We start from the raw sequence: 15180 nt of genomic DNA, 5'->3' as shown, positions 1-15180 counted from the left end.
GCATGGCACCTCATCATGACACCACCTCCTAGGAGGACTATTTCTGGCTTCCTTCCTCTTTTTCAATCACAAGGAAATCATCTTTCTTTGCCCTTATGCTTCATTATCTGCATGCTGCAGGTGGAAAGTAATTGCTGAATAAATTAGCATGCCATTAAAGAACATGGAACTCAGGACAAATAACAGTGAGCTTCAACAAGAAAAACCAACAGCCTTTCTGAACCAGTGACTTTGGCATCATTACAGAGGTCTGATGGAGAAGCTGAGAAAAAGACGCATGAGATGAAACACATAAAGGAGAAAATGCATGTTATAAGAAACCCAAGACTGCTGCTGAAAATGGAAACTCCAAGTTGAGTTCGCACACAGCTGAATCCTGGTAACATGTAGTACAACTTATCTTTTGTCCTGTCAAGGTGGACATAAGCAGGATTCGAGTCCCAGTGGCACCTTGGAGAACAACAAGATTTTCAGGATATACGCTCTTGAGAGTCCCTTCTTCAGACACCAAAGCTGTACATACCCTTCTCTTGCCTAGAGATGGGCACAAACCGAAATACGAACCAAAGTTCATGATGAATCAGGCCAGTTCGTGGTTCGCGAACCGGCACTTCATCAGAGCCCATTTCTGAGGAACCGCCATGAACTTTAGGCTGGTCCGTTTGGGTCATTTTTTGGTTCGTCATTGCAGACAGCCTGGCACCGATCAATCACTTTCCTAGGCAACAGGAGATGGACTTCCTGCAGACCTTCTGTTGACCTGGAAGTGGCCTTCTGCTGGCCCAGAAGTGATATTCTGCTGACCTGGATGTGACATTTTCATGAACCAAACGAACCGGTTCGCGAACCGGGGCAGGTTCATGAAAGTTTGAGTTTGTGAAATGCGATGAACCATGAACCACATGGTTCATTTTTTCTAGTTTGTGCCCATCTCTACTCTTATACTACGTTTTTAGCTGCTGCTGATAGAGGCAACAAAATACTTGTTGTAATCATTCTGAGAACTTCAATCCCAGTGCAATTGGTAGTTGAACTCCTTGTACGTAAATGTGCTGAGGCCCTTTGGCAGATCATCCTGGCTTTCAGGCTGAGAGCAACAGTTTTGAGCCAGCACAGCTGGTTACTTGTGCTTCAAAGTTGAAAAAAATATTTAAAACTTACTGTCTGCTGTTTGTAGCTGTATTTGTGTCTGTGAAGTTAGTGGATTCTCAATCACTAGAAAAGAAAGCACATATTCTCAAGGGGTATGGTTGGGTCATGAGAGTGATCTTGTTAAGCACAGAACACTCACAGTTCACCCCTCCTTTGCACCAGCGCAGTTTGATGCACTGTATAAATAACATATGTGGATAAACTGCCTGGGATTTTTTTTGTGCTTGTACAGTCAGCAACATGTATCCTGTTGATACAGGGATACTTTTTGGTTTTTCCTTTGCTTTTATTCCCTTATAAGTTTATTGATTCATAAATCTGGAGCAGCGGAAAATACTTATTCCTTATTTTTTGGATGCAAGGGCTAAAAGGACTGAGACATATTTTGCAATCACTAAGTAAATTTAGGGTCCTTATCGTTAAGCAAAAGAGCAAAGATTTCTGGAGGCAAATGGTTAAATAAAGGCTTAATATAGTAATCCCTTATATTTTCAAAGAGCTTACATTCAAGCAGGACATGAAAGGATGTATCGAACTTATTAAGGCCGTAAGGACAAATTCTGTCAGAACAGAGACTATTCAAAAATCTTTCCTGTAAAACCATTCTGGGTATAATATTCAAACTTGAAAACAAAAAAGCTCTGCAGTATTCTGGGATACTAAGACAGTACGTATAGGAAGGTATTAATACTAAATCCTCTGGTTGGAGTATTGATTCAGGTGCTTCCATACACATGACCTGTAATTCTGAGTTCTTCAAAGAACTGAATGAAACCTCATCAGAGGATGTGATAATCATAAATGGTAATAAAATAGCCATTCAAGGTAAAGGAGAAGGCTTGCGTAAATGTGTAGCAGGAGGAAGAATTGTCTACAACGAGGTGAAAAATGTGGTTTACTTGCCAGAATTAAAAGACAGTCTGTGAAGTGTATCTGCTTTGACCAAGCGTGGTTTTAATGTTAATTCTAGAGGAAACAGATGCACAATCGCTAGAAATGGTGTTCTGTGTGCTCAGGGTTTTGAAAATAGTAAGAGTTTTTGTTCTAGATACAAGCCAAGAGAGAGTGAATTTAGCAAAACAGAGTTCAAGAGCAAGATGCATTCATCTGTGGCATAAAAAGCTGGATCACAGAGACGTCAACATAATAGAAGAAATGCAAAAGAAAGGTTTGGTAAGAGGAATGGAAATTAAACCTTGCAACATTGACTTAAATAGGGAAAAATGTGAAAATTGTCTATTTGGGAAGGGAACAAGACCTTCTATCCCTAAACAAAGTCAGAGAAGTTCAACAAAACCTTTGCAGCTTATTCATACAGATATTTGTGGTCCAATTCAACCGATGTCATGTGGACAAAATAGATATATATTAACATTTATTGATGATTTTTCCAGATATTGTGTAACATCTTTTGAAGGAAAAGTCAGAAGCCGCAGAAAAATTAAAGAACTACGTTGCAAGTGTTGAGAATCTCTTTGGGAGAAAACCACAAGCAATACTTTCTGACAGTGCTGGTGAGTTTATGTCACCCCACATCAAGTCTTATTTGAATAAAAATGGAATAGAGCACTTGCACACTGTACCATTTACCCCAGAACAAAATGGAGTGGCGGAAAGAAAGAATCTGATGGAAATGGTTAGACGTACGTTAACAGAATCTAACTTACCACATAAATATTGTGTTGAAGCTGTGATGACAGCAACATATTTGCAGAATACTAAGCTACTAATAAAACAGCATTTGAACTTTGGTTTGGAAGAGTGCCAAATGTAAGTCACATTAGAGTGCTTGGGTCAAAAGTTTTTTCATATGTGCCAGTGCAAAAACGCTCCAAACTTAACAATAGAACTGAACTAGGAATAATGATGGGATGTGGGAAAGGATGTAAAGGTTACAGAATTCTTAAAAGAGAAACAGGAGAAGTGAAAGTAAGAAGAGTAGTATATTTTAAAGAAGAAGAGCAGTCTTGTACATATGTTCCTAACCAGAAAGGTTTTAAAGAGAAACAGATTAATACTAATTGGCCAACTGAAGAGGATGAAGGAAAAATATTCTTAGAAGAAGAGGAAATAGAAAGCAGGAATTGAAGTAGAAGGAATTCACAAACAAGAGGGGAAATGGAGACAGAGAAAGAGACTGAATGTGAAAAATTGGAAGAGCAAGCAGAACCTTCTATCAGATGTTCATCTAGAATGAATAAAGGATTGCCAACAGAATGGTTATCATACGCAGCAAAGGGAGCACAGAATAGCGAACCAACAACGAGGAAAGAAATAGACAACTTACCTGCGGAAGAAGCACCCAAATGGATAACAGCGGCCAAGGAAGAAATTGAAGCATTGAATAAAAATAATACTTGGACTCTTACTAAGTTGCCGAAAGATAAAAAGGCTATTGGTTGTAAGTGGGTGTTTTAAGGAAAAGCTAGATCAGGATGGTAATGTACAACAATATAAGGTACGGTTAGTGACAAAAGGGTATACACAAAATATGGAGAATATTATGATGGAACGTTTGCTCCTGTAGTACAGTACAGTACAATTAGAGCATTGTTTAGTGTTGCCGCATTCAAACAACTGCATGTAGAACAATTAGATATAAAGTCAGCTTTCTTAAATGGAGAAATCGAAGAACTGTATATGCAACAACCAGAAAGGTTTGAAATAGGTCAAGGACTAGTTTGTGAGTTGCAGAAAAGAATATATGGTTTGAAACAAGCTGCTAGAGCTTGAAATGATAAGTTAAACAAATTGCTTGTACAACAGGGTTTTGTACCACGTAAAGCTGATCCATGTCTTTTTACAAAACAACAAAATGGAAAAATAACGTATATACTTATTTATGTAGATGATATGATATTGTGTAGTGAAAACAAAGAAGAGTATCCAAAAATTGTTGAATGTTTAAATAAGGAAGTAGAAGTTAAAGACTTGGCAATTTATCTTATTATTTGGGTATGCAGGTAGAAAGAGAAGATCCAATGCAGATCCAATCCAATGCAGAAAATTGTTGACTTGATAGAATTTATGGGTTTAAAGGAAGCAAATGTTGTGACAACCCCAATGTGTACTAATTTCATTTCAGAAAAAGATGAAAGTGAACCTTTATCTGATAATGATTTATACAGAACAGTAATAGGGAAACTATTGTTTCTAGGTAACCCATGCAGACCTGGGCTGAATCCACATTACCTCAGCGCGTCCCGGTGTTGCACTAAATGTTCGCTAAACACCCAGAAGTATAGCGTCTTTCAAGCACGATTTCTGAATTGCGCTAGAAAGACGCTATACTTCCAAGTGTTTAGCGAACATTTAGTGCAACACCGGGACGCGCGGAGGTAACGTGGATTCAGCCCTGATATTGTATCTGTAGTGGGTATACTATGTAGAAGAGTGAGTGCACCCACTAATCGGGATTGGATTGCACTGAAAAGGATAGTGAGATATTTAAAAGGAACCACTGATCTTAAATTAAAATTAACGATAAAAACAGATCCTAAATTAATTGCATATACAAATGCAGATTGGGCTGGAGACGGAACAGATCGTAAGACTATGAGTGGATTTGTTTTCTTATTAAGAAATGCAACGATAAGTTGCGCTAGCAGAAAACAAAACTCAGTAGCTTATTCTACCACAGAGGCAGAATATGTAGCTGCAGCAGAGGTGTGCAAAGAAGCACAATGGCTTAGCCAGATTTTAGCAGATCTGGAAGTGCCAAATTCAGAGCCTGTTAAAATGTTTGAAGATAATCAGTTGTTTAAAGTTACTGCAATTAGAAAAAATAAATGCACGCACTAAACATATAGACATGTTATGCAATAAAAGATTTGTGTCAAAAAGGGTTTATCGAAATGGAATATTGTCCAACATTACAAATGGTAGCTGACATCTTAACTAAGCCTTTAAATTTATTTATTTATTTAATTTGGTTTATACCCCGCCTTCCCCACAAATGGGCTCAGGGTGGCTGCACAGAATTTTGAGAAACTGCGCAATGGATTAAATTTGGTTAATTCAAATGAGACACAGTGAGAAGGGGATTGTAGGAATAAAACAGTGTGGACTCATTTGAATGTGCAGGGGGCTTGCAGAGTGAAGGGCTTAATACTTGGTATAGTTTGTTTGTCTGTAGCTCCTGATGTAGCCCCTCCCTGCTATGAGTGAAGATTCTGTCTGTGTCAGTTGCAAAATGGCTATTACAGAAACTCTCTCTCTCCTGTATAAGTGATGAACATGTGTCTCTCTCAGTTTGTTGTATATATTATTGTAAATAGTTCTTAAATGAAACTCTTCTTTAACTAAACAAACTTATCTTAAGTTATATTTCTTCTCACTGGACTTCACTGTGTGCTATGCTATACACATCTCTCCCCCCTCACATATACTTCCTTCCCCTATTGTGAAAAAGCCTATCTATAGCGTTTGTGCATGGTTTTGCTTTATTAAGCACTGTTCTAAATTGGGGAGTCCAGAAGAGATCTGCTGAAAACAGAATCCCCAAATAGGAGAAGGTCTTGACTTGCTCAATATTGGACCCGTTGATTGACCATTGAGACAGGTTCCATTTCTTAGTCGTCGTGAAAACTAAGATCTTAGATTTCAAGTGGTTGATCACCAAGCTTTCTTAAAAGCAATAGCTGGAGAAAGACTGTAGGGCCCTTTGCAGCCCAACCCTAGTTCAAGACAGGATCACAGCATCATCAGCATAAGGTTTCTGATTCCATCCAACCCCAAAGCTTCTTCAATAGGTAAGCAGAATATAGCTTTCCCAGAGAAGAAAGAAGGCTGATTGGTTGATAACAAGATGGATCACGTCTAGAACCCTTTTTAAATATAGGGATAATAACAGAATGTTTCCATAGATCAAGTATTTGTCCACTTACTTTAATTTGAGTAAAAACTGATTCTAAAACTGTGGCCCACCACTGTGGATCAGCCTTAAATAACTTGTTAGGAATTAGATCAGAGCCTGGTGCTTTCCTTAGTTTTAATCCTTTGATAAGGCAAATGACCTCCTTGATTGATACCTCGGACCAGGGTGCTGTTACATATAGTAGGTGCATTAGCATCAGAGAATATCCCCTTAATTTTCCCAAGTCAGAGGGGCTATATGGGATGGGATTTTGGAGATTGGATTTATAGTAGTATTGATAATAGACCAAAAGGCCTTATTATCATTGCTATTAATAGCCGAGATAAGAAGTCCCCATTCCTTACCAAGGGCCATCTGTTTTCTCATCTTGATCAGTTCCCTCTACACTTTTCAAAATTCCATCTGTTCTTCAAGTACTGATATTGTATAGTTAGTTTTAAACTCACGATGCTTCAGTTGAATATGCCTTTTCATTCTTTTACAATCACTGTTAAGCCAACTATTCCTCTTAACTTCAGGAGGCGTCCTGTCAAGGTTCTGTTTCATATAAGGGGTCTGAGCAATTCTAATACCTCATCCAAGTTATACAAACAAGTAAGCACTGAATCTGATTGCAAAGCCCTGTTGACTAAAGTGTTACAGGAGATGGAGCTCATTATAGTGCAAACCTTGTTTCTAGAGGTAAAAATTCAGCATAATTGACAAACTTTACTTTGATTGTGGAAAAGAGGAATATGATAGTGTTCTAAAGATAAATCAATAGAAAAGAGGACTGGGAAATTGTCACTTCCCATAAAGTCACCAAATTGTAGAGACTCAAAGTGGGAGAGATAATCAAGTGGGGCCAAGATATAATCTATTACACTAGCTCCTCTGGGACTCATATAAGTGAAGTTATCAGCTCCACTGACCTCTGGGTAGTCATTCAATGGGATAAAATTTCTCTGATTTGCAAGTTTAGCCAGCAATAAACCACCTCTGTTTATTACAACTTCCTTAGATTTTCTATAATGCCAAAAGGGCTAAGAAATTAATAATTATCTGGGCCTAGTAATTTGGAGAAGAAAGTATAGTAATCACTGCCAATCCCTGCATTAAAATCACCTATTAATACTAAAGGGCTCCCAGGAAAACGAGCCTGCAAGTGATCAGCAACTTCCCCCAAATGCTACCAGCTCTGAACCATTGAACTCAGGGTACATGGAGGAATGTAGACAGAAGAAAAGCTACCACGATTCGGTTTCGTTTTCCCGGCCATGTCGGACGCTCCTCTCCGCAGGTCCGGGAGGAAACGTCCGAGCAGCCTGACCGGGCGGTTGACCCGCGAGGGTTAACCCCCAGGACTCCCAGTGAGGGAGACGGGGTCCGGAGCATGGCGGGAAGAACCCCCTGAAAGCAATGCAGGGGGTAAATTGCCCGTTTGCTCCAACGGAGGCCGGCAGACTTGCGCAGCACTTCGCGTGCTGCCGGGCCATGGAGAACGGCAATAAGCAGATTTAAGGTGAAAACCTGTAAGTAAGCGAATCCCTTCTGATTTCTAAGCGTATGCGAAGGATTGGTGTTGAAGCTAAGAAGGTGCGGATTTCTTCCCCTTCACGGAGTTTCAGAACTTAGTTGGCATCCCCCCCCCTAAGATGGCGACGAGAAAGCAGAGCCCAGCAACGAGTAAATTGGTAATGGCGACGTTACAGGGGAAGGGGGAAACTTTGGAAGAGGTGGTGAGACGAGCAGTCTTTGATGCTGTGCAGCCCTTTGTAGCGAAACTGAATGAAATGGGGCAAAAGGTTGATTCAGTGGAAAGCGAAGTGAAAACCATTAAAGAAACAGCGACTGGAGCAGAGCAGTCTGCACACGAGAATGCAGTACTCATGAAAGCAACAAGTAAGGAAGTGAAGCTTTTGGAGAATCAAATAATAGGATTGCAAGTGGACCGTGCCCAAACGGTACTGCGTCTTCAGAATGTAAAAGAGGAGCAAAGTGAAAATTTGAAAGGTCTGGTGTCTGGACTTTTGGCGCCATTCGCAAAGGCAACTAAAGAAGAGTTAAAAAGCGATATTTTGGAAGTCCGGCGGACATCTTCAAAGTATGTAATGAAGCGTCAGCTGCCTCGCGAGATTATTATTGACTTTTCATCTAAGAAGACTCGGGACACCATCTTATATAATTCATATAATGTGGACTTGGATTATTTGGGCAACAAAGTTAAAATATTGAAGGATGTTCCATTCTTGGCTCGTAAAAGAAGATTTAAGTATAAAGGACTTGCGGCTTTCTTGAGGAAATGTGATGTAAAATATAAATGGTTGTTTCCAGAAGGCGTCTGGTTTAGATATAAGGATCAAACCTACAAGATTACATCGGAAGCGCAGCTGACAGACTTTTTGCTCAACCATCAGGAGTTCCAGCAGGAAGAAAGTTCAAAGTCTGAAGGGGAAAGTGGGGGGGAGGAGAGAGCGGGCGCAGCTGCTCCAGCTGCACAGAGAGAACTGAGACCGAGGCGCGGGGGGGGGGGGGGGAGAAAACCTGATCCTGAATATAGTCTGTATTGTATAAAATCTACCAACCTGATAGCATATTAGAAAGTTAACTTTTAAGAAAAATTGCAGCATGAAGGGAATACAAGACATGTAGTGTAGCGTTTGTTGTTTATATGTTGCTCTTCCCCTTTTCCCAGTCCCCCCTTCCTTTTTTTTCCCCTCCCCCTTATACTTTTGTAGTCTTTTGTAGTTTTTTATGTTAGATATTAAAAAATAAAATAAAAAAGCTACCACGTCATCCAACTTTAATTTTAAAAAATCATCAAATTTTCTGCCACTAAGAGATTGCAAGGTCCAATATTCCAATTGGTTGAAATTAAACAACTTAAGCCGCCCCAAGGCCTGCCCCCCACTTGGGCCTATAGCTGCTCTTTGAACAGAGAGCAACTAACCAGGAAAGATAGGTTGGTCCATTAACCAGGTCTCCTGAAGAAGAAGAATATCAAAAGAAGTCATAAATGCTTTAGTATTCTTACAGCAAATAAAACGAATGCAACATTTCTGGTTTAATGCTGGTGGCTGGCTGGAGCTCTCCTGATAAGCTGCTGCTTGACAGGGAGAAGTGTGGCTGTGCAGGGAGGGACCTACTTCTGGGATCTGTAGAATCAACCTACTTTGTTCAATCTCCTTGAAACTTAGGGGGTATTTAGATTAGAGGGAGGACAGTTTTCTATGCAAATTTGGTGCCATTAACTTTATAAACAGCTGCACCAGCCCGTTGTATACATTCTCCATTGAAAATAATTGTCTTGAACTCTGGAACCCAGAAAAAAACCCACATGGATTTGACTATGAACCAGTAACATCCTACCAGGAATTAAGCAATCACAGAAAAGCCCATGCAAGCCCAAATTATATATTAAAAAATTCTCAGTGCACACCTCTAATTAGTTATCTTTTCTCCCCCAAACTGAACACGCTTAGACTCTTTATAAACATACAAGCTTTTGCCTCAGATGATTGGAATTATGAACACGCCACGTGGGTGATCAAGTATCACATGAGGTAAGACGCACTGTTGGAACAGGAGAGGAAGTTGATAAGGGACTGAAATTTAGGGATGGCAACCCCATCACTAAATGTCATGTTTTATGTTCACTTTTTTAAAGTGGGAGAGGGGCTTCTCTTTAAGAAAAGCCCCCCCCCCCGGCCGCCCAAACTGCACATGGGAAGAAGAATGGATCACAGCATCAACTCCCAAGGAAATGGGGCAGATAATGTGAATTAGTTGTGGCCATGGCCCAAGAACATAACATTTTCACTTTGTTATTCTAGTTTTTTTTTCACATTTGCACTAATAGAAGCATGGAAAATGCTTGGGAAGCCAGCGTGAATGACTTGATTATCAAGGTATGTGAGCATATATGTGAAGCTGGCTTATACCTACTCAGATCAGGCAGAGATCTTGCACATGTCCTACTATCTCTTAGTTTCAACTGGAAATGCCAGAGATTGACCCTGGGTCTTTCTGCATGAAAAGCAGTTGCTCTTCCACTGAGCGACAAGCCCTTCCATGCTAGCAGATCCCCACTAAGGACCAATTTGATCTCAATGAGATACCAGCTACTAAATTTACTTCAGTTCCAAAACATCTCCAATAAACATCACCAGACCAAGTACATACTCTTTGTGACAACTCCTTCCAAGTGAATTATGTTGGGGTGATCAAACTGCCCCATTATACTGGCTTCTCCCAGGAAATCTCGCCTTTGTTTCTCTGTGTAGCCCACTTTCAGCGTTTTAATAGCAACCGGCAGCTCTCGCTTCCCAGGCACCTTCAAACGCCCACTGCACACTTCACCGAATTCACCTATGATGAAAGAAACGAACACCAGAGTTAACATCTTGTGTTCCTGTAATCCACAGTTAATGAGAAAAAGGTTAACGAAGCCTTATGTCTTTAAAGAGCAGAAGGAAAGGTGTGATCACTAATCAAAATACTTGCTGTAGAGCACTAGTTTCGGGCTTTCTGGATACAAGACAAGCAAACATGTGACAGAAAAGTCATGTGGTATCGGAATCATTTGACTGGAAGAGGAATAGTTGGAGTTACGGCCTATGACCTCAAAGATGTCAATATCAGGACAACAAACAGCACACCGAATCAGCAGGAGACAGGAACCAGTAGCCAAGGGGTGCACCGTAGTCAGGCACAAGCCAAGGGGCAGAGACATGGAGGAATCGTCTCAACCACTTTGCACTTCCATGGCTTGCTGCTCTTCTTGGCATGCAAGCAAAGAGAAGCAGGAGGCAAGGCCCCCTTGCTCTCTCTACAGCAGGCTGAGAGGGAGAGAGGGAGAGAGAGAGGGGGGGGGGAGAGCGATGGGGGTTCTAAAGGGACTTGCAGCTACGCAGGAGCCTGCTGAAGTTGAGTTGAAGAGAGAATTTACCCATACGTTGAAGAGACATTTGTTCTCAATTTTGTGGCAAGTATACACCCCAATGACCTTTTAGTTAAAAGTTTTGCTTCAGAGCCCAGCACATATATATTTCAGGAGACAGCCACATTTATAGCCCCGCTCAGTGCAATGAACAATATGTGGGAAACGCGAGTGCCTCAAGCATAACTGATGCATGCGAAAGAACCAGTCAGTCCTATCTCCAATAGCATGTCCCCCCAAACAGAAAAGCAGTGGCACCTTAAAAACTAGCAACATTTATTCCGGTATGAGCTTTCGTGAGGCAGAGCTCACTTCATTTTTGGATGGACTTGGGTGGTTTATGTATTGCTGTGAGAAAACAAAAAATGAAGGACAGCACTGAATGCAGCTTCCCAGACACTTTGTGCTGTAACTCAACACCTCAGCAATAAAGTTATGCTTACTGCCTGCTTGGTTGCACAGAAGATGGGCGCAAAATCAGACCTTAACACCATGGCCTGAAAAATCTGCCTTCTGCCCTTCTGTGTTTTGTTTTGTTTTTTTAATTGCCTGACATCCAGCCTGATGAGGAATTCACACGAGCCTGAAAGCTTGCCCGGTGTTTTGTGTCAATTTGGTTGATATTAATAAAAGGTATTACACTGGTTTTGTTCCTGTGTAGTAATCACCCTTTCACCCTTTGTTTTCTCAGTGACAGGATCCCAAACCATCCTTTCTCAATCCAGTAACTGGACATTTCTTTGCATCTGAATGTCCATGAAGCAAGCCCCACCACCACCACCACCACCACAGTGCAAGGGACGGAGAAAAATGGGAGACAGCGGCATCATTTTACCAGCTCCAATAACTCTTTCAATTGATATACACGATGCTTCTATTTCCTTGGCAAATTCATGGACAGCTTGATTGGGGTCCTCATAAGTATGTGGGTCGATATATGTCCTTACTCCAGGCAATTTAACTGTGAATAAAATTTCAGGTATTACAAGTAGTGATAGGTAAAGGTAACAGAAGTAGCAATTGAGCTCATTGGAACAGAGGTGTAAAGAGAAGTTTATCTTACTCATTATGAAAATGAGCGTATGAGTGTTGCATCTCCTTCCATAGCAAATGCTTGTTTATTAATTCATTTAAGACACACGTACATTGGTACCCATGCGCGCGCACACACACACACTCACACAAACACAAGCATAGGTGCAAAAGCTGAAGCTCTGGCTGAAAATCTGCCCAATACAATAAAACTAAAATTATTAACAAATCCCATGACAAACATTTCAGAGGAGCAAATTCCAAAATAGGCATTTCTGGCAGCCAGTTAAGAATTCCAAGAAAACCAAAATGTGATCAAATTATTCTAAACTGGATGACGATCCCCATCTCCAGCGTATTTGCCACACTGTCTTAGGAATAGGGCAAAATTCTCCCCCCACTGCAAGCCACAAACAAACAATTGTTTTGGGAGGGAGGTGGCAGCATTTCCCACTGGGCCCAGGGCCTGCTGTTTTCAAGCAGGACCCACATCTGAAACATGGGTAGGAGTGGGGCTTGCCGCGTCCTCATCTAAAAAGCACTGCGAGGCAGGAGCTGTGGTGTGGGGGAGGGGCAGGAGAACAAGTGGTGGCTAAGATGGAGCGCAGGTGAGGGGGAAAGGTGAGCCTGTGGGGCAGGCAGAGGACAGGGTAGAAGAACCCATGGCGGCAGGAGGAGAGAGCGAGCCTAGGTGGGCAAGCAAGGCAGATCCCAGGGGTGGAAGGGAAGGGCATTTTCTCTCCTCTGCAAAGGTCTGTGCTACAGTTGTCAGCACGAGGCTGGCAACTGGTGAGAGACATGGTGATGATGGCCCGATGCTGATCACCCCTTCCCCATTTTGTTCATTATTTCCTCCCTGCTCCCCTGGCCACCCAACTGGGCAGCAGCGGGCAGAAAGCAAGAGGTCCCCCACCGAAGCAGAAGACTTGGCCTCCTTAGTCTGCCCCACTGTACTATACATTATTTTGCCTAAAGAAATACCAGGAAGCTGTAGAAATGGATTTCTCAAGCGTTTTGTGAACTTTACTCACTGTGGCCATTATGAAAATGCATCTTTTCTTCTTCCGGGTCTTGTTTAGCTTTGCTGTAACCACATCGCCTATGACACAACAAGAGTTAAGGCATGATAAGGAAATCTTTCATTAATCCCACCATGGCAAACTCAAAAAAGAAGCACAGAGATTTCAAGGCCCTGCTTGCACGACCGTTTTCCTGTTGGAACAGGACCAGAGAGTGAGCCTCGGTCTCCTTTCTCTGTACCATTTCATGCATCTGGTCTCAATATAGCACAGGGCCATATATTATCTTTTATCTGGAAGGGTAATGCCCCAGGGCTACCTCCCTGCTAATACTGCATAGGGGGAAAGCTTGTATGTAAAGGGCGAAAATTCTCTTTTATTCCAGTGGTGCTGGAACACTGTTAACCTTAGATCCTTTGAAACTTCTCAGTCTGGTTCTTACTACTTTCTGTTGGAGACCATTATGGCCATTAACAATCAAACAAACAGAAACCTTTGGGATGCACCTTTGGGATAATTAAGCAATATAGCAGAGTTTCCAGTATTCATCCTCTCACAGACCTTAAGCCAGCAATACTGTAACCGCAATATATGTCGTCTGTTGAATTCTGCTAAGAACTTGTGTGTTGTAACTGACCTTAAATATCCAAAGTAACTTCAAAACTTATGTAACACTCCCATCCCTAACCTGTGTTGCTTCATATCCCATGTCCTGTTCGAAAATAGAAAGGAAGCTGTCCTTTGTACTGCAGTTTTCCATTGTGTTTGTAGAAAAAAGCCACAAGTGAATAGTATGAAAAAGGCATTGAGCGAGTTTTTATTTATTTGGCGAATTTACATTCTACTTCATACAGTATCAGGGAGTTAAAAACGTATGTCTAAACAGATTGAAGGACCTCAAATACTATTCAATGTGTGAAAGAGTAGGCCAGACTACGCCCGGTATCTAGATGTTCACAAGATGGTATCAGGAGAATAAGCCCAGGTAGAGTGCAGAGTCTGGTTGCCACCACAAACAAAGTTCTCTCCGTGGTAGTAACCGGCGTCATCTTTGCAGGTGTGTGGGGGGAGTATAACCAGAAGGGCCACATATGAAGATCTTAACTGAAAGGCAGGTTGGTTGGGGACGAAGGTAGTTGTTTAGATACCACAGTCATTCAGCGCATGAATAAACAGGAAACCAGTGAAGATCACTGCAAGTTATCTCTTATAAATCTTAAGGTGGAAGATATTTTTTCTTCCTTGGTAAAACAATGTAGAAAACAGGTGACCAAAATGATTTATGCTAGAGATAAGAGCCATACCCATTTTGATGCTAGACATGCTCTCCACTTGCCTTGGGCCTTCCGTCTATTTAGATTCCTTGGCTAGGCCAAAGTTATGTAGGACCTCTATGCATGCACGATGTAACTGCCCCTGCTTGGGATCCCCTTTCTGGATCTTTTATATCACTGCCCCCTCCAGTTGGTAGACGCTCTTGTACGTATTCTCCTGCAATGTCCTCACGTGCTCCAGTTTAGGCTAAAATGGATTATGCCTTATTTTGAATGTTTGAATGTTTTGAATGTAAATGGAATATGTTTCCTTTAGCGACATCAGAGCAAAAGGTTCAATTCCTCTTAGAGGATTCTGAATCCAAATGCATTTATTTTGTTGTTCGACTGGTAGAGGTCGCAAAAACGTGTCAAAGGGAGGTGTTTTTAGACATGTTCTATGTTAGTTAGCCTTATTGTTAAAGGTCTAGGTCCAAGAATGTGGGGGGAGAAAATCAACAACAACAACAACAACAACAACAACAACAACAACAGGTAGTGGAAGAAGAAAAGAGAGGCCTGAATGATTACATCAGTAGAAGTACAAAAAATTACTTCGGGCTGTGAAAACAGAGAACATATTAAGGCTGAATACAAGAAGAAACAGTTTGAGAATAGATTAAATGGCTGGAAGAACAAACCCTTATATGGGCAACATCTAAAAAATATTAAAGGAAAAAGTGACAACAGCCTAACTGGGGCATGGTTGAAGATGGGCACAATCAAGAAAGAAACTGAAGGTCTGATCTTCGCAGCACAAGAACAAGCATTTCAAACGAATGTTATGAAAGCCAACATTCAGAAAATCAGTGAAAATCCAAAATGTCAACTTTGCCAGGAAAAAAGATGAAACTGTGGCCCACCTTATTT

General features: G+C 41.3%; 1 protein-coding gene across 2 annotated transcripts in view; it reads right to left on the bottom strand.

The window, feature by feature from the left end:
- Nucleotides 1–15180, bottom strand: part of EPHA5 (EPH receptor A5) — a 294365-nt gene that overhangs the window by 34681 nt on the left and 244504 nt on the right. For both annotated transcript variants that reach the window (XM_054991243.1, XM_054991244.1), the window contains exons 8-10: nt 13010–13077; nt 11782–11907; nt 10190–10375 (exon numbers count right to left, since the gene is read on the bottom strand). In XM_054991243.1, the coding sequence (XP_054847218.1) occupies nt 10190–10375; nt 11782–11907; nt 13010–13077 (380 nt within the window). The remainder of the gene's footprint in view (nt 1–10189; nt 10376–11781; nt 11908–13009; nt 13078–15180) is intronic.

This window comes from Eublepharis macularius, chromosome 11 (assembly GCF_028583425.1).
Source record: "Eublepharis macularius isolate TG4126 chromosome 11, MPM_Emac_v1.0, whole genome shotgun sequence".
NCBI classification, from domain to species: Eukaryota; Metazoa; Chordata; class Lepidosauria; order Squamata; family Eublepharidae; genus Eublepharis; species Eublepharis macularius.
Note: the sequence above shows the minus strand (reverse complement) of the source record. Positions and strands in the feature narration are given on the sequence as shown.